Source organism: Cetorhinus maximus, chromosome 15, assembly GCF_964194155.1.
Source record: "Cetorhinus maximus chromosome 15, sCetMax3.hap1.1, whole genome shotgun sequence".
In the NCBI taxonomy this organism is placed as follows: domain Eukaryota; kingdom Metazoa; phylum Chordata; class Chondrichthyes; order Lamniformes; family Cetorhinidae; genus Cetorhinus; species Cetorhinus maximus.
The window spans coordinates 17,107,463-17,129,939 of record NC_135893.1 but is presented as its reverse complement, the minus strand read 5'-3'; the positions used below and the strand labels follow the sequence as shown (position 1 = coordinate 17,129,939).

Here is a 22,477-nt window from a genome sequence, read left to right as displayed (position 1 = left end):
GGTGCTGTCCTTCAGCTGAGATGTTGAGCCAAGTCTCCCTTTGGTCTCTAAATGATCATATAAAAGATCCCACAGCACAATTTTGAAGAGATACCGGGGGATTCTCCCTGGGGGAGAATTTTCCCCCCGTCTGGGGGTGGGTTTTGTACATGCGTCCAGAAGTGTTGAGCGCTCCCTGCGCGGGCAGGTGTGGGGGGACTCCCTGGGTCGGGGCCTGCGCTCTTTCATGGATGTGCGCACAAAAGAGTGCAGAAATCTCCCTGAGGCACCTCTCTGTGCTTCAGGGAGATTAGTTTAAGTTTCAAAAATTTAAACAAAGAAAATAAATTTTAGGACATGTCCCCTCATGTGACAGTGTCACATGAGCTGGGACACGTCAATGAACATTCATGGAAAAATTTATTAAATTTATGAACCCTTCATGAAACCTCATCCCGCCCGTGGATGAGGTTCCATGAAAAATGTGAAGGCCGCCTGGGCTCTTCGCCTGCCCCGCCAACCTTAAGGTTGGATGGGCAGCTCAGTTTATTAGTTTAATTGGTTAATAAATGGCCTTAACAGGCCTTTGACAGTTCGGCGGGCGCACAGCTGACTCGGCTGCACACCCGCCGAACTGAAAATCTAAATGAAGCACGGTGACATCGGGACACCCGCCCGACGTCACCGCGCGTCATTTTACACCTCGGCGAGCAGGCCCCGTCCCCGCTCACCCAGCCGAAAATTCAGGCCCTGGTGTCCTGGGCCAATATTTATCCCTCAATTAACATCACAAACAGATTATCTGGTCATTATCACATTGCCGTTTGTAGGACCTTGCTACCGTGGTTCCTGCATTACAACATTAACTTTAAAAGTAATTCACTGGATATAAAATGATTTTGGACAGCCTGTAAAAAGTGTTATATAAATCAAGTTTTTTCTTTTCTTTTCCCATTTCTATTTCTGTGTATTTATCTGTATCTCTATCATGGGTGCCTCGTTCTTTCTCCACCATCCAGATAGTCACTGCACCCAATTTAGTTTACAATGTGACCTGCTTTGTAACATTTTGAAGATGTGAGAAAGTTCAACATGAACACAAGCATTTCGTTCTTTGTTTCCTTTCAAGTAAATGAACATGATAGACTGATTGTTCCCCATCTCTCTTTTTCCTCTTGGTTCAGGTCCACCTCGTCACCTGTTCTGCTTTCCTCAGCTCTGCCAATAAGTTTGAGTTCTTGGACTTGGGCTATGTAAGTAGAGGCAATGGTTTCTGAAAGTCAAGTGATATAAATGGAATCTGGACCCATTGCAGCCACCGGATGGTTTGAAAAATACAATTGGTACTTAAGTGAAATCAGCCTCTTGGTAGAATAATGGTCTTTTACACCTCGATTTCCTGGTTGGTAAATACACCAAGCTGTATATTACACACGGGGCCCAGATTTGATCTACACACTTTTTCTGTTCAGTTAGCGGTATATTGGCTGCAGCCATATGTCTATGTCTATTTGTATTTGTGCGTGTGTGTGTATTTGTATTTGCGTGTGTGTATTTGTATTTGCGTGTGTGTGCGCGCATTTGTATTTGCGTGTGTGTATTTGCGTATTTGTATTTGCGTGTGTGCACATTTGTATTTGCGTGTGTATGCACGCGTTTGTATTTGTGTGTGTATTTGTGTGTGTGCATTTGTATTTGCATGTATATGTGTGTGTGTATTTGTATTTGCGTGTGTGTATCTGTATTTGCATGTGTGTATATTTGTATTTGCGCATTTGTAGTTGTGTGTGTGTATTTGTATTTGCGTGCATGTGTGTATTTGTATTTGCGTGTGTGTATATTTGTATTTGCGTGTGTGTATATTTGTATTTGCGTGCGTGTATATTTGTATTTGCGTGCGTGTGTGTTTGTATTTGCGTGTGTGTGTGTTTGTATTTGCGTGTGTGTGTTTGTATTTGCGTGTGTGTGTGTTTGTATTTGCGTGTGTGTGTATTTGTATTTGCGTGTGTGTGTGTTTGTATTTGCGTGTGTGTGTATTTGTATTTGCGTGCGTGTGTGTTTGTATTTGTGTGTGTGTGTGTTTGTATTTGCGTGTGTGTGTGTTTGTATTTGCGTGTGTGTGTGTTTGTATTTGCGTGTGTGTGTGTATTTGTATTTGCGTGTGTGTGTGTTTGTATTTGCGTGTGTGTGTGTTTGTATTTGCGTGTGTGTGTATTTGTATTTGCGTGTGTGTGTGTATTTGCGTGTGTGTGAGTTTATATTCACGTGTGTGTATTTGTATTTGCGTGTGTGTGTATTCATTCACATTGGACAAGGTCAGGATCAGCTCCGATGGCTTCTTTGCGGGGAGGAAGGTGATAAACACATTGTCAAAATAACTCGTTGTGAATGCCTCTCGGGTTTCTTAGCATTTTTATCCCTGAGTTCCACCCCTGTTGACCTCACCACTGATCCAGCATTCCATTTCTCATTGACTCCTCTGCTCACCCCCATCCCTGGGAACATTCCATCTCCTATTGGCCTGCTCTCCCATTCAATGCTCTTTTCAAAGAACTATTTTTTCCCCTTTATTTTCTCCCCCTTTTCTCCCCAACTGTTCCACTTCCTGTCCTGAAGATACCTGTTTGACTGCTAGACAATCTATTCACTGTGTCAGGCATAATTGTTAAGTACCATTAGTCAAAAAGAACTTGCAAACTCTTTCCAGCACAGGTCACTAGGCAACCATCAGGACTGGAAATTATAGTCCAGCTTCCTAAACCAGGCGAACTGCAGCCAGCAGACACATATCTCATCCCAAAAGCTTGGTCAAAGAGATAGGTTTTAAGAAGTGTCTTAAAGGAGGGGAGAGAGAGATGGAGAAGTTTAGGGAGGGAATTCCAGAGTTTAGGGCTTGGGCAGCTGAAGGTATGTCCACCAATGGAAGGGTGAAGGAAGTTGGGGATGTGCAAGAGGCCAGAATTGGAGTGCAGAGATCTCATTGGGCTGGAGGAGGTTACAGAAATAGGCAGAGGGAGAGGCCCTGGGGAGTGAAAAGCAGGGATAAGAATTTGCCAGACCAAGAGCCAATGTAGGTCAGCGAGCACAGGGGTGATGGGTGAACGGGAGTTTTGGATGAAAAATAAAGATGTATTGATATGGCACTAATTTCTCACCCACCTAAAGACAACTAAAAATGCATCTAAGGTAACATTTTCTTTATTCTTTCATGAGACGTAGGCATTGCTGAGTGGCAGATGAGGTCATTTCAGAGGGCAGTTAAGAATCAACCACATTGCTGAGAGTCTAGAGTCATATGTAGGCCAGACCAGGTAAGGATAGCAGATTTCCTTCCCTAAAGGACACTAATGAACCAGATCAGTTTTTATAACAATCTCACACAGCTTTCAACTTCAGATTTATTATTGAATTTAAATTCCACCAGCTGCTATTGTGGGATTTGGACCTGTACCCTCAGAGCATCAGCCTGGGCCTCTGGATTACTAATCCAATAAAATTACCATTACGCTACTGTCAATGTGCTTCAATCAGACAGATTAAAAGCTCATTACATGGGGAAGTACAGGACGTGTAATGAGACATTTCAAGGGCATTCCAGTTATTGTTCTGTCATGTAAGACTTGTGTGTTGTGATTCTACCCCCAACCCCTCCATCCAGCCACTCTCCTTGCTTTGTCCTAAAGAGTCAAAGTTTGGCAGCATCGTTTTCTTGGAAAAGCTCCACTCAGTTTGAGCTGCTGCATTTTAATCCGCAGTATCAGACACCTTTCAACAAAAACAATCTGCATTTAAATGGCGCCTTCAACTAGTAAAAAAGCCCCAAGGCGCTTCACACAAGTGATTCAGACAAACTTTGACACCGAGCCATGTAAGATGTTAGGACAGATGACCAAAAGCTTGGTCAGTGACATAGGTGTTAAGGACCACCTTAAAAGGAGGGAAAGGTAAGAGAGGTTTAGGGAGGAAATTTGGAACTTAAGGACCAGGCAGCTGAAAGCACGACCACCAATGATGGGGAAAAGCAATTGGTGGAGATGCAAGAGGCCAGAATTGGAAGAGGGGCAGAGATCTCAGAGAACTGTAGGGCTGGAGGTGGTACAGCATGAGGCCATGGAGAGATTTAAGAACAAGGATAAGAATTTTAAACGCTAGGCGTTGCCAGACTGGAAGCCATTGTAGTTCAGCGAGCACAGGGGTGATGTTTGAATGGGATACAACCGTCTCCTTAGTGAGGTCACATCTCCCAACCTGAAAAACAGGGAGGAAACTGTAGGCGAGGTGTGGACAGATTGACCCAGAGGCTCAGGCCTCTGAAAGCTTTGGACCATCACAAACATTTTATTTAATTTGTGATTAGCTCTGTACATTTTTTAACAGAAAATGGCATTCAGGGGTCAGGTGAGTTGGGGCGGTGGGGATCTGCGTTATGGTTGTCAACCCTCCACGATTGACCTGGAGCATTGAGGAATTGAAGAATAATATTCTGAGGGCTGCTGCGAGCAGCTCTGAAGAAAAACCGTAGAGGCTTAAAAAAAAATGTTCAGGAATACAGCTGACAGCTCTAAACCCAGTGCGGAATTTCAACTCCTTTTTACTTTTTACCTCTCGGTAGCAACTCATGGAGAGGCTGCAGAAGATCGTTAAACTCCCCCATCGCTTGAGGCCGACACAGAGCAGCAAGGTAAGACTAAAGCAGCCAGTTTGGAGCACTGGGAATTGAACATCATTGGGGAAAGGTCAACGGTTGAAAGTTAAATGAATTTCTTTTTATTTAGATTAACACGGAGTACAGGCCAGAGTTCGCACGGTGTCTGGAACCTCTGCTCTTCCTGAACCAACGGCGTTCCGGATCAGTGACTGGAGGAGGCCCAGGAACTGGTATCAACAGTGGAAATGGAATGTAAGCTGTTCTGCAGACACCATGATTAATAGCACAGGAATCAACAACAACTTGCATTTATATAGCACCTTTGATGTAGTAAAATGTCCCACGATTGCTTACATACATCAGACAAAATTTGACATCAAACCACATAAGGAACTATTAGGAAAGAAAAATTTACATTTATATAGCGCCTTTCATGAACTCAGGATGTCTGAAAGTGGTTTATGTCCAATGTAGTTGCTGTTATAATGTAGGAAGCGCGGCAGCTCATTTGCACACACCAAGTTCCCACAAACAGCAATTTGATAATGACGAGATAACCGTTTTTTGCGTGATGTTGATTGAGGGATAAATATTGGCCAGAACATCAGGGATAATCCCCTGCCCTTCTTGTACCATGGGATCTTTCACATCACGTCTGGGAAAGCAGACAAGGTCTTGGGTTTAATGTTTCATCGAAAGACGAGAGGGCAGGTAAAAGGCAGGTTTTCAAGGATCATTTTCAAGAAGAGAGAGGGTAGGGAGGTTTAAGGAGAGAATTCCAGAGCTTAAAGTTGAGGCAGTGAAGGCCAGCAGCCAATAGTGGGGTGAAGGAAATTGGGGATACACGAGAGGCCAGAATTGGAGGAGTGCAGAGATCTCGGGGCTGGAGGGCATTACATAGATAGGGGGGGGGATGAAATCAGGGAGAGATTCAAAAACAAGAATGAGAATTAAAGATCAGAAAAATAATCCAGCCAGTTAATCATAGAATGATCTGGGGAGGCCTGATGATCTATTGGAATGCAACAAAAATTAGGGTGACTAGAAACCATTTCAGTTACTTTCAGTCTTGTGTCAGTAAACGTCTTGAAGTTGTTTTTATTTTTCCTTATCTTTGCAGTTTTTTTCTCCTTTCACAGAGGCAATGAACACCTGTTGATGCAGTATAGTTCTAAGAGCTGACACTCTGCTACCTCACCTCGTGCCCTGTCTTCATGGTTGGGTTTAATCTGCTTCCAGCCCAGTGCTACCCCCTGACCTGGGATGTTTGATGAACCCTCTGTACAAACAGTTCACCTAAATTAGCCCAGTTCAGTGCCTCAGCTTCAGGTCTCAGTCCCTTACACGGTATACTTAAAAGGGAAAAGTCTTCAGCTTCACTCATGCCATCTGTACAGCCTGTTAACTCATTCCCAGCCACCTACTCTCTAGGGCCTGATAACTTATTAAAATATAAGAACATAAACAGGAGCAGGAGTAGACCATACGGCCCCTCGAACCAGTTCCACCATTCAATAAGATCATGGCTGATCTTCAGCCTCTTCTCCACTTTCCAGCCCAATCCACATATTCCTTGATTTGTTTTGAGTGCAAAAATCTATCGATTTTGAACTTGAATATACTCATTGACTGAGCATTCATAGCTCTCTGGGAAAGAGAATTTCAAAGATTCTCAACCTTCCGAATTAAGAAATTTCTCCTCATCTCAGTCCTAAATGGCTGAGCTCTTATCCTGGTAGTTGGTTAACCTCTTAGTTATCGACTCTGTGACCAGGGGAAACAGCCTCTCAGCATCTACCCTGTCAATCCCTCTAAGAATTTTATACCTTTCAATGAGACCTCCTCTCATTCCTCTAAATTCCAGGGAATATGGGCTCATTCTATTCAATCTTGGCACAGGGGTGACCGGTCTCAAAGGTTCGTTGCTGAAACCAGGCCTACGCAGGGATTCCAATCCCAAATAATAGGGCTGTAAGAAACATCTGCAATTCAGATGGCGTATGCAGCATGCTGAGTCCACAGCTTAAGTCCGTGCTTGACTAAAGTGGAGCTGCATTCTATCAGCTAACAGGTGGCGGGGGGATAATCTAAATTCATGGAATAGTTATATTTCCAAGCTATGTCTGCCAAATCTGACAGTTCTTGGAAATGTAGATATGGAACAGTGGAGAACTGTGGTGCTGTGTGGTCCATGGGGGCTGGGCATGGCCACATGTTTCAGACTGTAGCAAACTCATTTCAGTCCTCTTTATATTTCTCCCCCATTCTTTCCTCTATCTCTCTCCAGGCTCGGACTGGAGTATGGTTCAATAGTGCAAGCAGCCATTCGTTACCTCCGTGTGAATCTAGAAAGATAGTGGGATGGAGGTTGAGGGGCATCACCCCTTGCCCGGGCCTGTATTTATCCGTGAGATTTGATGGAGGTATGGGCAGAGACGCTGTCTTTCGGGTCAGCTCTCAGCTGAATGTGCAAACTCCCATGACGTTATTTCGAGGAAGAGCAGGGGGATTCTCCCTGATGTCCTCGCCAATATTTATCCCACAAACAATATCAGCGAAACATATTATCTAGCATTCTCTCACTTGTGGAACCTTTCCATTAGCAAATTGATTACCACGTTTCCTACATTACAACAGTGATTACATTTCATCAGCTTTGTGGCATCCTACAACTGTGAAAGGCACTATACAAATGCAAGCATTTTCTTTTTAAAGCTGTATATGATCCATTTGTATTTTGCTTTTAGGTGCAAAAATGCCACAAATTATTCAGCGGATGAACCACCTCAGGCAGCACTGTCTCACTCTTTGCTTTGCAGTAACCTCACAATATGGCAGTCAGGCACTCACCTGCTTTTTATAGTCAGTGTGGCAGCACAGGCCGTGCTGGATGGATTAACACGTTATCTGCTCTTTGCTGAATGATGACGTGAATCCCAGTAATATTTTCCACATAAATCCTCTGCAGTTTTCAGCCCCAGTTTCTCCTGTGAGTGATTGACAGGCGTCTCCAGTCGAGTGAGGCCCCTGCAGGAGCAAGGCCTTGCCTGCTGCCACTATTTTTATCAGAATTTCAGGGAACTGTCTAGGACACAATTCACTGGGATAGTTTATATTTAGTCTTGTTGATGTCAGTATGTGGCCCTCACAAAGTGAAATAGTTACACAGGGAACTCAGAGAGAGGGGAACATCAAGGAGACCAGGGTCTGGAGAGTAGGCAAGATAGTTGCGAGAGATTTCAAAGCAGAACTCTATAGCCGAGTGATCGGAGAACTAGAGACAGTTCCGTCACAGGTAAGTTGCTGCTTATGCTTTAATTCACTTGTTAATTCATTCCAGTCTCTCATCCTTGAGACTGCAGTGGACTAGAACCTCTTCTGCACATCCTAAACTGCCGGTTGTAACTCCTGTGCAATCACTCCTGTTTCTCGGTGAATATTCACTTTTCTCGCTACTTGGATTTTATGGTGTTTTTTTGTATCAGAGTAAATGAAGGTCCATGACAGTCCGAAGCTGCAGGGATCTGAAGTACCCCTGAATTTCCAGCCAATTTGGTTACTCCTCATGCTTTCAACACTCGGCTCAATATTTAACCTCATGGAATCTTCCTTAGGGTTGAGGGCCTGGCATAGCCAAATTCCTCAAAACATGGTGTCTCGTACTCTTTGAATTCTGTGGCCATGTGTACTCTCCCTGTAAAAACCACCACCTCCAGGATACGTTCCGGCATTATGACAATTCTATGATTTGGTAGCTGCCTCGATGGCTCATTAGTTTATCCAGTGAGTAACTGAATCATACACTCGAGTGTCTGGGTTTAATTAAGCCACACTCCATGCTAAGTTACCAGCTCTCAGTTAGAAAAGCAGTTGAGGATAGGATGAGGAGAAAGGAGGTAAAATATCACCCAGGAGTACTGCTCCTGATGACTATTCCATGATCCGTGCTGAGCTAATCTTAACTGTGTTGTCACCACAGAATAGCCCGCTGACACTCAATGTCTAGGAGGAGATAAAAGAGAAAAGAAAGACTTGCAGTTATTTAGTGGCTTTCTATTCCAAAGCATTTTACAGTTGTAATCTAGGAAATGCAGCAGCCAATATGCACCCAGCAAGGCTCCATAAATAGCAATGTAATAACGACCAGATAATTTGTTTTAGGAATATTAGCTGAGGGATAAATATTAGTCCAGGACATCGAGGTCCCTGCTCTTCTTTGAACAGGGCAGCATAATCATTTGTATCCACCTGAGTGGGCAGACAGGGCCTTAGTTTAATGTTACAACTGAACGACACTTGGGTGAGGTGCTGGTGCCCAAGGAACTGAATCTCAGTAACAGTTGGCACCTTCAAGAGAAGCAGGAACGTAAGAGAAAGGATATTTTTTTCTCCTTGCGTAGCCTCTTTCATTGTTGATTGCGAATGTAAGCTAGCTGAACCTCTTGATTTCATAACATTTGCATTATGCAAACACGTATTCAGAGAACACTTCCATTTTTTCTGCAGGCTTTTGCAATCTGTGCTTTAACTGTGCTCCATATTGTTTTCTTTAATTACAGGAACTTGGTGGGCACAAAGGCATTTCCAGTTTCTGGTTCTCGTGCATCCATGGGAGACATATCCCTAACAAACACAGTGACATGCAAGCCCACCTCCCATCGCTACATTAGCACCAAGGTCCTGCTGGCAGATGGAGGCCACAGCCCCTTTATGGAGCATTGCCGGAATTACGAGAACACGTTCAGGGTAAGGGATATGTGGAATGAGCAATGACCAGAGACCCAGGTTTCTCCAAGCCTGCAACTTCCAGGGGGTTTGGTGCTTTTAAGTTCAAAGGGAGACACTGTCTGGTGGAATGTCTGTGGGATAGGCTGTCAATCTGTCAGTGAGGAAGACTTGCATTTCATGATTAAGGGACATCCCAAAGTGTTTTACAGTTAATGAAATAATTCTGCAACATTGTCACTGAGAAAACATGACAGCCATTTTGTGTTTGGTAGGTCCTAAGGTTATGAAAAATGCTATATAAATGCAAGCCTTTATTTCTTTCTTATGTTACAGGAAGCTTCCAAGATTGATCCCCAGTCTGCAATGAGGTAGTCAATCTCAGCCAGGGCTTGCTTCATTTGATTTTGGAGTTCCTAGCCAGGGGGTTGGGGATCAGCCAAGATTGCCACTTCTGATTACTGTCCAGTGTGTAGACAGTTTAGCTCAGAGGCTCTTCATTGGTAACTATCATGGCGACATTCATTGTCTTGGCTCACACCTGAGGAAATGCCACTTGGGTGAGGTCGTAGAAAGTAGTGAGTGTGAGGAAAGACACCTCCCAAGAGAGCTGGGGAGTGGAGAGGCTGGTGGGAGGAAATTTTAGGGCTGAAGAAATATTGGAACTACCTAGGCCTCTCCTGTGTCTGATCGGTGATTGTTTGATTTGGCCAGGTCTTACAGACAGAGCTGCAGACATTGAAGGACCAGGTGCAAGAGATGCATCGGGATCTGACCAAGCACCACTCACTCATCAAGACAGATGCAATCGATGAGATTCTACAGAAATCGATCCAGGTGGAAACTCAGATCTCTTCCCAATACTCCTCTGTGGAGACCATGAGGACCATGTTTGAGGAGGTACAGCATGATGCTAATGGTTTTACTGTAGAGGTTTTTTGTGTAATTTTTGTGTTTATCAAAAATTGGAATATTAATTAATGCAGGGCATTGAATACTTTCATTCAAGGACTATCAAGACAAGCACAGCTAGGTTAGATGCAGAGTGTGCACTGTGTTAACAATGTGCTTCAGCCTCAGAGTGGAGTCTATATTGCATCAGATGATATTTTACATTTTCTCTACCAATTGGTCTGTGACTTCTGAATTAGACAGCCAGTTTGTACCAAGTTAGTGGCACAGGAGTAAGCTATACTGCCCCTATTATTTCATGGCTGATCTGTACCTTAACTCCATTTATCAGCCTTTGCTCCATGTCCCTCGACACCCTTACCTAACAAAAGTGTCAATTGATCCCTAGAATCCACTGCCTTTTATGTTGAAAAGTGCTTCCTGATTTCACTCCTAAATGGCCAAGCTCTAATGTTAAGCACCACTGTTTGGGACTTCCCTATCGAGGCACCTTTATGCCCAAACTAATCTTTCATCGCATCCTTACAGTAACAGGAAAGGCATTAGGATCAAACATGTCCGGCCCTTTTCACAGATCAACTCCATTCACCCAGCTTCTCATCATATCCTTCAACCTTCTCTCTATAGAAAGGCATTGAATTAAATTTATACCATCCACCTAAATGCCCTTCTCTGGAACTTTACTCGACAAAACTTGTTCGATGGGTGGAAAAGTTCTGCCTGAACTTACTTTCTTACCAGTTTTATCCGCTGGAGTGCACTCATTGAGTGGGTCAAATCCATAAAAATCAGGCAAGTGCCCTTTAACAATATGTACACTCTAACTGTAAATGTCACCAGCCTTAGGTGGGAGTTGGAGGGGGTGAGAAATCATAGCTGAGCCAATTCCTGTCTTCACACGTTGTTCCCAGACTTGCACTTCCCAGCAGGTGTCACCAGATAGTGACTAGAAATACTGGCCAATTTGACCTTTGCTAATGCAGAGGCAATGAGACAACTCATTCACTGCTGTTGCCACCCCAGCTGAGATCAGCTAACTCAGCACAGACCAGGATTAACTGAGCCTGGTCTATATCGTTCAGCTACTTACAAGACACTGATCCATCAAGGGAATGTCATTAACTATATCATCCTCTCTCAACTCCAAACTAGATGAAAACATGTTTTGAATGTGAGTGTTGGCCATTGAGAAAGATTTTTTAAAATTCATTCATGGTATATGGGCATCACTGGCTATGCCAGCATTTATTGCCCATCCCTAATTTCAGGGGGCATTTAAAATTCAACCACATTGCTGTGGGTCTGGAGTCACATGTAGGCCAGATTATTATTCCAGATTAGTGAACAAGATGGGTTTTTACGACAATCAACAATGGTTGCTTGGTCATCATTAGACTTCTAATTCCAGATTTATTTAATTCAAATTTCACCATCTGCCATGGTGGGATTCAAACCCAGGTCCCCAGAGCATTACCCTGGGTCTCTGGGATGTGAGTCCAGCGACAATACCACTACACCACCGTCTCCCCACTGGCAACATTATCACAATCATCAAAACAACAAAACAGGAAAAAAAGAATTCTGAATATCAGTACTGACCCAGAATTCGTGCTCTGTTTATTTCTTCCTGATCAACAAATGACAATGCGAAAATGACAGTAAATAAACAACACAACAGGGCTATCACCATTCCAACTCAATTAAAGCAAAGAACTTTCCTTCCCTCTTACAGTGGTCTCTTGTGCAAGGTGTCAACCCTGGCTCAATTGGTTGGACTCACCTGAGTCAGAAGGTTGTGGGTTTAAGTTGCACTCCTGAGACTTATGCACAAAATCTAGGCTGCCACTCCCAGTGCAGCACTAAGGGAATGCTGTATTGTCAGAGGCGCTGCCTTTTGGAAGGGACATTAAATTGAGATCCCATCTGCTCTCTCAGACGGATGTAAAGATCACATGGCACTATTTTGGAGAACAGAAGTAGTGTGCTCTTGGTATACTGGTTAATACCAATCCCCCAAACAACATCACTAAAGAAAGATTAGCCAGCCATTATCATATTCCTGCTTGTGGGATCTTGCTGTGCATTTCCGATATTACAACAATAATGCATTTTGAAATCTGAGGTCAGGAAAGGCACAAAATAAATGCAAGTCTTTTGCCCTTCCCCAACATGCCTTCAGCTGCCCAAGCTCCATGCTATACCCCTCCATCTCCCTCTCTTCCTTTACAATCCTCCTTAAAACCCATATCTGACCAATGTCACTTCTCCTAATGTTTCCTTCTCTGGCCCTGGGAAATCTTTTGGTCACACCCTTGTGAAGCGTTTTGGGGCATTTATCTAAGTTAAAGGTGCTAAAAAAAAACACAAGTAGTTATTGATAAGTGTTGCACATCTTCCTCCTACAGGAAGGATTATCTAAAGTTGATTTTTCTATTTTGTTCCTTAGGTTTGGGAGGAAACATACCAGAGAGTTGCAAATGAGCAGGAGATTTATGAAGGTATTAATAGTTGTGCCTATATCCCGCACAGATGTTACTCATGCGCCTGTTTGACTGGACTGCTTTAAGTTGTTTTTTCCCCATCATGGGAAGAGGCAGTGAAATATCTGCATCTTTGTGCCTCAACTTGCCACCTGGTTTGCAAGATCTCTTTTGCTAATTGACAAATTGCCTAAACATTCACTCCCTATACCTCCAGCACACTAACTTCAATGCGTATGAGATTTACGAGATGCACTGCAGCAACTCACCAAGACTTCTTCAGCAGCAGTTCTGACCCTATGACCTCCACCCTGGAAGGACAAGGGTTACATGTGCATGAGAACACCAACACCTCCAAATTTCCTTCCCATGTCACTTTTCTTCTTAGGCAGTTCCTCAGGATGGAGGATGACTTGCTCCCACTGAGGTTCAATGGTTTCCGAGCTGCCTGATAATCCAATATGCGATCTGCAGGTTCTGCCGCATGCAGAACTGGTAGTGCTTGAAGAATTGGGCAGATGGTTGATTGGAGGTTTGCACGCTCCCTCCGATGCCTCAACTTCACCTTTGCTTGTTCCCGAAGTCTCTTGATGTGTTTGGTATCTTCCCAAATGAGCCTCCTCCATTTTGGTCAGTCACAAGCCAGGATCTCCCATGAGTTGGCGGGCATGGTTGACCTCTTCAGGGATGCTTTGAGGACATTCCTTAAGAGTTCCTGCTGTTCTCCTGGGAGTCTTCTGCCACGACCGAGTCACACACCACACAGAGCTGGATATATATCATCGTTCCTTCATTGTCGTACCATTGTGGAATGTACATTCATGTGACTGCAATAAGATAAATACAGGATCTTCAATTGCATTCTACATTATATTTTCAAGCACAACTGCACGACCTGACGTTGCTCAAGCAAGAGAACACCTACCTAATGACAATTGCACGCCAGATAAGTCCATACATCCGCTCAATTGCCAAAGTGAAGGAACGCCTAGAGCCCAGGTTAGTTATTCCCTTCATATCTACTTCTCTCCCCCTTCAGTTCTCAGTGTTCCTTTCCTCTCTGCCTGTTAGTAGAATGGGCGTTATGGACACCAGCTTCTCTCAGCTGGCCTATCTCCATCTATAGACCATGAAGGTTGGCTATTTCTCTACTGCAGAGGCATCAGAGCAGGTCTTCAGCCAATATCCACAAACACAGATCGTTAATTCCCAACTGGGACCACTGGGTAATCAGAAGTGGGAACCTGGAGTCAGTTTGCCCTCCCATAACCCAGAAGTGGAAATAAAAAGGAAGCTTTCTCCATAGCGCTCCCACATGTTTACATTTTCATGAGGATAAGCTGCCTTCTTGAAATTAAAAAAAACTGAATTCAGAGGTCTTTTCCAGCACTATTCGGGGGGGGACTGTGAATGTTTGCTGATACAACTATGGTCAACCTCACCTCCGCCGCCTCACCCAAACTAACTTTCTAGACTGATTAACAGCTGCCTTGTACACCAACTCCCCCTTGCATTATACTTGCTGCATCTTTCCCCAGAACGAATTAGAGTAGGGAATGGTGCAATGAGTTTGTGGGATTTCTTACTTTCCTCACCTTTCTCTTTGCTCCTACAAGCTTCAGATTTTCAATACCCAAACCTGGCCATATCTAATCACTACTTCATGATTTACCTCTCCCTTCCTTTCAAACTTGGTGCTGTCCTGCATTATAGACCTTGCCCCTTCACCAGAGTTTTTAAATAGAATTTACAACACAGAGGCAGTTCAATCAGCCCAATTGGTCCATGCCAGTGTTTATGCTCTACACGAGCCTTCCCCAACCTTCTTCATCTAACCCTATCAGCACAGCCTTCTCTCCCTTTCTCCCTTCCATTGGAACAATATGTCACTCCATTCTTTGGCTTCAAGACTCTGTCCCTGTTACCAACACTTGGATTTTGTTTGTTTCTACCAGACTGAAAGAGCCAAAGGAGGTGAAGGATGACAGAACAGAGAACATGCTGAAGATTTATGATGAAAGCTCCATTGTGACAGCAGATGGTCAGCACAGGTAGGAGGACCTCTCTTGCAAAGTTGCCATGAGCACCAGCCCTAATGGGTTATCCAGTGAATTGCTGAACCAGACAGAGCAACAAGATTCCAAAGACTGGCATGCATTTATATAGCACCTTTTACAATCTCAGGATGACACAAAATGCTTTACAGCCAATGAAGTACTTTTGAAATTTAGTCACTGTTGGTAATGTAGGGAATGCAACAGCCAATTTGGACACAGCAAGCTCCCACAAACAGCAAACATTGGTTGGGTGATAAATATTGGTCCACGACACCAATATAACTGCTCCGTTCTACTTTGAATTAGTGTCACAGGATTTTTTACATCCAATTGAGAGGGCAGATGGAGCCTCGATTTAACATCCAAAAGTCAACACATGCAATACTGCAGCACTCCCCCAGTACTACACTGGGAATGTCAGCTTAAATTATGTACTTAAGTTTCTGGAGTAGTTTTGAGCCCACAAACTATTGCCTCAGCGGTGAGTGATACCCATTGAGCCACAGGTAGCAGATCTATTCTGAAGTATTTGATCTAAGCCACTGCAGTATCCTTGGCCTCAGGACCCATGGGGTAAGAGGAAAAATTAACTGGCATATCCAGTGACTATTGCTGCCAGAAAATATATATACCAAGGTCAAATAGCCTGCAGAATGCACAGACTAATCTCATATCATTAAGGTTTATTTGGGTAAACTACCAGAGGGTACAAATCATGGGAATATACCCCACAATTATAACAGCGATTGGGTGTTGGGGGGGTGGTGCATATGGCTATCCTGGGGTAACTCATTTCCTGGAGTTCAGACCTCACCATGACAGTCAATGTGATAGAGAGTGGAATTGTGGGTGTGCCACTGTGCAATTACCATGATGCGATAGAATAGAACATAGTCGTTTGGTAGAGCAGAACTTGAATATGGCTGAAAAAAAGAGATATGTGGAAGCTTTTCGTCTTGGCACTCATTAGGGCATCCCACAAGAATACCAATATAAGGGGAAAACAATTTATACTGTACGTGAAGAGAGTGCTGATTGGTTGGCAAGTGGACTTTGATTGGCAGAGGCATTGCCATGGAGAATGCACCAGTGATGGTGACTGACCGTTAACTGCCAAGCATTGTTTGAAATTTAAACCAGGCAGCTTTACCCTGATTGGTCAAGGCATTGCCCTGAGGAATGAGTCAGCAAATGGCTGTCATTTATTTTGTTTAACTGAAACAGGCGCAATATGTGTACATGTTCTTTGTCTGCAAAGGACAGAGCCCCGTGTATTAATATACGTAGCTTCTAGTACACGCAAATGCGCCACATTGTGAGCCCAACAGAGGATCTTAAATTAGTTGTCAGTGTAATTCTTGGCGCACTGAGGATTATTTAACAAATATTGTTCAATCGCGGAATCACATCTAACGTTGGAAACTGTTTTGCAAATTTTGAGTTTTGCAATCATGGGCTGGTTGGGTATGGTCTGTACCTCGCTCATTGCGAATGGTGGCTAGGACAGGCCGTTTGATATGACCCGTCAGTCTTTGGGTACAGACCGTACCCAACCAGCCCGTGCCTGCAAAACTCAAAACAGTTTCCAACATTAGATGTGATTCCGCGATTGTATAACGCTAATGCTTGGCAGTTAATTGGCAGTCACCATCATTGGTGCATTCTCCATGGCAATGCCTTTACAAATCAGAGTCCATTTGCCAACCAATCAACACTCGTCACATACAGTATAAATTATTTTCCCCTAATATTGGTATTCTTGTGAGGTGTCCTGGTGAGTGCAAAACAAAAAGCTTCAACATGTCTCTTTTTTCAGAATAAAATGTCATAAAACATATAGAACAGATGTAAGTCATTTGGCTCATAGTGTCAGTTCTGGCACTTTGAAAGAACTATCCAATTAATTCCATTCCCTGTTATTTCCCCAGAACCTGCCAAAATTTTCCTTTTCAAGTATAACTCCAATTCCCTTTTGAAAGTTATTATTGAATCTGTTTCCACCACCCTTTCAGGCAGCGCATTCGAGATCATCATAACTTGCATTAAAAAATTCTCACTGGCTCGTAAATCGGTGTTATCTAGTTACCGACCCTCCTGCCCGTAGAAACAGATTCTTCGTATTCTTTTGTATTAAAACCTTTCTTAACAAAAAAAAGTTGTGTGCACAATTTATAATTCTTTTTAATTTAAACTGGCAGTCCCTTGTGGCCAGGAAGTAAATACATCACCAACCATAGTGCTAAATGATACATCATTAAAACCCCAGTCTGTACTGAATTAGTTGATTGTGACTGGGGTGACTTGGGGTAACCAGAATTGACCTCACACCCACTGAGCTGGAGATGGTGGGATGGGGTGGGGTGAGGGAGGGTGCAAACAAATCAGCCAGAATTCCTGCTCCTGATCACAGTGACTCCTGCTAAGAAGTTCTCGTCTTTAGACATTAGGTGAGGATTGGGAGTTTAGAGATGATGCTCACCATTGTTGAATAGCCTGCTGACATTCCATGTCTGCCTGCTCGCACCGATAGAACAAGCGCCTGGGCAGGATAGCTGGATTTCTCCAGAGTAAAACTGGGTAAAAAGACAAGTGTAATATTTTGTTTCCGTTGTAGGAATGACCTCACATGTGCCAGTGAAGACAAAGAAAAACTGACTGACAACAAGGACAAGGTCATTGACAGCCGAACTCTGAACATTCTGCCCGAGGATTCGGAGATGAAATCCAGGGAATTGTACCGGATGACAAAACAAAAGTGTGGATTGGAGAGTTCTGACAGGATGGAGCTCACCTCATAGCAAAGGAGCATGAGAGGCACACCAACTCCAGTGAACTGTGACAGCCCTCAGAATGTAAATACAACACATTGACTTTTCCGTAGTTTTGATGAGGTTCCCTATTTGATTTTTGCAACCTCAGATCTAGTGCGCAATCAGGAGATTCATATTTAAAAGTAGAATATTAGATAACCGTGGATAAAAACATTGGTTCCATTATCTTTTAGCAGGGAATTAATCCCAAGTGACAAACAACAACAATAACTTGCACCTAGTGCCTTTCGTGTAGTATAACGTCCCTGGGTGTCTCACAGGAGCATTAACAAACAAAATGTGACACAGACGCATAACGAGTAAACTCTAAGATTTCCTTATGTTGCCGTTTGTTCTCATTCTGGTTTTCCTCATATTTTATACAGTTTCTTACAAGTATGATTACAAAGCACTTTGTGTATACTATTTTAACAAAAGCCTGAATTGCTACGAAGGGTTTATCTCACACAGAATGACACAGACATAATTAAGGATTGGTAAATCTGCGTAGAATTCAACGACTAGGAAAATGTTTTTGATTTATCGCCTTTAAAGGCATAGATGTGCAATGCCTTCTCCAGGAGATTACGTGGCTGCACAGGGTGGGATGTTGGGGAGAGGAAAAACGTGTTTAGCCAATGTTCCAGCCATTACCTTGTGGGGCAGACTTGATGGGCCAGCTGGATTTTTACCATCCGACAATTTTGTATGTTCTAATCCCTTTCTGGGTACACTTCCACAGGCACACCTTGTACATGTTTCACCTATGAGCCCAGACTGTCGAGCGCTGATTTAAACCTAACGTGCTCGGTGAGAACATGTTCTGTAAGCTTAAATGGAGTGCAAATTGGGCATGGTGTGAATCAGGTGTCCAACCTAAACCCACCCCATTTGCACAGGTATCCTTTCACACAGATACTTTGCAGCAGGGGTTCTGGATAGTGATTAGGACTGGAAATCCTTGCTGTTTTTTGCCCTCTTTAGTAGAGACGTGACCAGTTGATTCACCAGTCCCTACTAAATTAATCTATCTTTTATATATTTAAATGTTTTGCACCTAGTGCGCGCATGCAGTGTAAGTAAAAGGCTTCACGCTTACAGGAATCACACACACTTGAAAGCAATTCACTGATAACTGAATATTACTGATCATCTCAAATGTTACTGTACAGCTAGAAATACAGATGGTGAATCCACCAATCAACAAGGAGTAAGCAGGTAATAAGCCAAGCAATGAAGAATAAGTGAATCAGCAGAAAATGAGTGTTAAAAAAAGGAAAAAGTGCAAACGCTGGAAAGCCAAAATAAAAAACAGAAAAGTGTTGGGAAACACAACAGTGCCTGAGTGGAGAAATGACAAGTTGATGTTCTGCTACATACCAGCACGAGTTCTAATGAAAGGTACTATCACGACTCACTGGGGGTAGTGCGCTGTAATATCAAGCTCCACTGTTCCCCGAGCCACAACAAATGTGAAAAGTTTGACCAAACCACCAGATTGCCCCAATTCTACCTAACTGTTTAATTTAGGTTAACAAAATACGAGCACCAGATTTGTAAACTTAATAAGTAAATAACTGTTTATTGAACAAATTGTCTTTAACTAGTGGCAAAAGAAAGAAATATGAACTGCTAATTTCTAACACTATAATTTAAACTCTACCCCTTCTTAAACCCCTATACACAAACACACATAAGACACACAAAACATGGATCTTAAGGGTGAGGTAAAACAGTTCAATAGCACCAATCTGGAGTACAGGATCAGGTGGGTTGATTCTGATTGATGTCTTCCAAATTCCTGGCAGTTTGTTGTTGATGACACGTGGTGGATTCCCAGCACTTCCAGTCTGTGGTTCACTGGTTGAAAAGCTTGCTTTTCAATGTCTCTACTGGTGATTTTCCCCCTTTTCCTCTTGACAGCGGTTTTCAGAGAAAGCATGTGATAGAGATGTAAGGAATAGCCAGCTGGCTATTATGGCAGAATTACTGGAATCTTACAAACACAGGAGAGACAGATTTTAGGTTTGCAGGTTAGGAGCTGTACTGCCTGCACTGTTACCACACAAAAACCTGGTCACCTGGTCAGGAGCCAATTAAAATGCTGTCACCAGGCAGTTCCCCTTAGTCCAGGACTCCTTTCCGGCACCATCCTGTTCTTTTATGGCACACTCTGTTCCAGTATAGCAACCTTGTAGATATTCCTCATCCTGTTCCAGTGAACATATTTTTTAACTGCAACCATGGTAGTTTTTAAAGCCACAGTCCAAGAAAAATAAAAATAGGTTCTTTACATGCCTCCACCCTTGAAAGGTATGTGACACATGGACAAAAAAACATGAGACTTACATTCATTAATCCATCCTTCCCCCTTATGTTTATTTCAGTAATGTACACCCGGGACAATGCATCCGCGATCACATTATCTTTACTGGCAATGTGAATAATCTTTACATTGAATGATTGCAACAATAGACTCCATCTAAACAATGTTGCATTTTGAGTTTTAAACTTCTCAGTGAACACCAGCGGATTATGGTCAGTGTAAATTCGTATTTCTTTGTTATTGTGTCGGACATAAACTTAGAAGTGTTCAAGAGACAACAACAATACTAGAGTTTCTTTTTCTACTGTAGAGTACTTCCTCTGATATTGATTTCGTACTCTTGCCCTGTTCAGCCTCATCACTACTACCCAGTTTTCATTGTGTTTTTGTTCCCTGCCTCTGCTTCTTGAGTTTGCATGTTTTTCTCTTCCTTTGTTTTTTCTTTTACCCTGTCTTTACTTCTAGATTTGTCCCTTTTCCCTCTACCTTTGTCTTTACTCTGTTCTCTATCCTGGCTTCTAGATTTTGATTTGGCCCTTTTTCCTCACTCTCTCCTTTTACTCTGTTTATGATCTCCACTTCTGGATTTTGCCTCTTTACTGTTACTCTGCTCTGGATCACGTGTTGGATTTTGACTTGACTTGTTTCCAACTCTTTTCCATTAGTCTGCTCTTGTGCTACTTTACATGTTCCTGTGAGTCTTTCTATAAACATGGACACGGAATCCAACATGGAGGATTCATCCTTCTGTTTTAGGAACTTTTCCTTAATCAATTTTAATGGACCTCTTATTTCATGACCATAGATCAATTCAAGTGGACTAGATCCAGTAGATTCACTTGGAGAATCACTGGTACCAAATAGTAAGGAATCTAATCCTTTGTCCCAATCCTTTTGGTATTCATGGCAATAGGTCTTAATCATGATTTTGAGAGTCTGATAGTATCTCTCTAAAGCTCCCTGCGTCTGTGGGTGATAGGCGGTAGACCTCATTTGTTTGATATCCAAATTGCTGATTATGTCCTGGAAAATTTTAAATATAAAGTTAGAACCTTGGTCAGATTGTATTTCAATTGGTAATGAGTGAAAAACTGAGTTAACTTTTCCACTACCACCATAGCTCTAATTGTCCTTAAAGGAATAGCTTCTGGAAATTGGGTTGTCATATCCATGATTGTAAGGATATGCTGATGTCCTGCTTTTGTTCTGGGTAATGGTCTCACACAATCTACTAATACCCAACTGAATGGTTCTTCAAAAACTGGTATGGTTATTAAAGATGCTAGTTTGATTACATGTTGAGGCTTACCCAGCACTTGACATGTATGACAGGTTTTACAAAATTGTACTACTTCCTTGTGAAGTATTGGCCAGGTAAAATGCCTGTTTATCGATGCTTGGGCTTTCCGTATTCCTATATGTCCTACCATATGGATTACATGTGCTACTCGCAATATCTCCTTATGACATTTGGGTGGTACCACCATCTGATGAACAACCGTCCATTCCTCATCCGCAGATCTGTGAGGGTGTCTCCACTTCCTCATCAGAACTCCATTTTTAATGTATTAGCACTCCGGAACTCCTTCAGCCTCAGCTTTAATGTGAGCTGACTGTGCTAACTTGTTTAAATCTGCTTTCTGAGCCTCAATTAATGAAGACATGCCAAACACTTCCTTTGAATTATCCTCATCTTTTAAAGAAAGTTTCAGCTATGCTAACATCTGCTTGTGGTATTCCTTTGACCTCTGGTGATGGAATTTGTTTAGCCAGTGCTCTGGTTACCTCACAATGGAAAAATACCAGGAACTTGTTCTTGTAACCGTTCTGTCTCTTTAGCCTCTCTCAGACTTTCCGTAATTATGGACGAAGCTGTAACCTTCACTCCTGCCAAATCATTCCCCAGGAGCAAATCAACTCCATCCACGGGTAATTTCTTAACCACTCCTACAACCACTGATCCAGACAACAAATCACACTCCAATTGCACTTTGTACAATGGAGCCAGGATATACACTCCACTTATCCCGTTTACCAACACTTTAGCTTTCATTGAACCCTTTGGAGGGAAAACTAGATCCTTCTCCAGCAAAAGAGTTTAAGTAGCTCCTGTGTCCCTTAATTTGGTTATGGGCTTAGCTGCATCATTTGATGAAAAAGGGGTTATCTTTCCTTTAGACAAAAACCCTTTATATCTCTCAACTTATTCACTTCACCTGCATTCACAGCAGTGTTTACCTCCAGACCCTTATCTGTAAAGTTACAATTTGATCCTTGGCATTTGAGTTCCCTTTTCGGACTCACTCTTACGAACTCCAATAAGTCTCCATGGGCTTCTATCACATCTTCCAGCATCCTGAATGAATGTGTCTCACTTTATTACAATGGAAACACTTAGGCCTTTGAGTTTCACCTCCACCCTCAGTACCTTCCTTCCTGATCTGGGGAAGAGATCTCAAGGTCTTCCCAGCTATCCATTTTTCACCCTGGCTACTTGCCTTCCTTTCACTCTCCCACTTTCTATCCTTTTCAAATTTATG

The 22,477-nt window shown here is 42.8% G+C and overlaps 1 protein-coding gene across 3 annotated transcripts in view; it reads left to right on the top strand.

The window, feature by feature from the left end:
• The window catches only part of rnf207b (ring finger protein 207b), a 40,706-nt gene extending 22,758 nt beyond the window's left edge, over window positions 1-17,948 (top strand). For all 3 annotated transcript variants that reach the window (XM_078557925.1, XM_078557926.1, XM_078557928.1), the window contains 9 exons: window positions 1,164-1,232; window positions 4,592-4,660; window positions 4,755-4,879; window positions 9,187-9,373; window positions 10,067-10,252; window positions 12,711-12,762; window positions 13,626-13,743; window positions 14,700-14,795; window positions 17,416-17,948. In XM_078557925.1, coding sequence (XP_078414051.1) covers window positions 1,164-1,232; window positions 4,592-4,660; window positions 4,755-4,879; window positions 9,187-9,373; window positions 10,067-10,252; window positions 12,711-12,762; window positions 13,626-13,743; window positions 14,700-14,795; window positions 17,416-17,599 — 1,086 coding nt within the window. In that variant the 3' untranslated portion in view covers window positions 17,600-17,948. The remainder of the gene's footprint in view (window positions 1-1,163; window positions 1,233-4,591; window positions 4,661-4,754; window positions 4,880-9,186; window positions 9,374-10,066; window positions 10,253-12,710; window positions 12,763-13,625; window positions 13,744-14,699; window positions 14,796-17,415) is intronic.
• The last annotated feature ends 4,529 nt before the right edge of the window (window positions 17,949-22,477 follow it).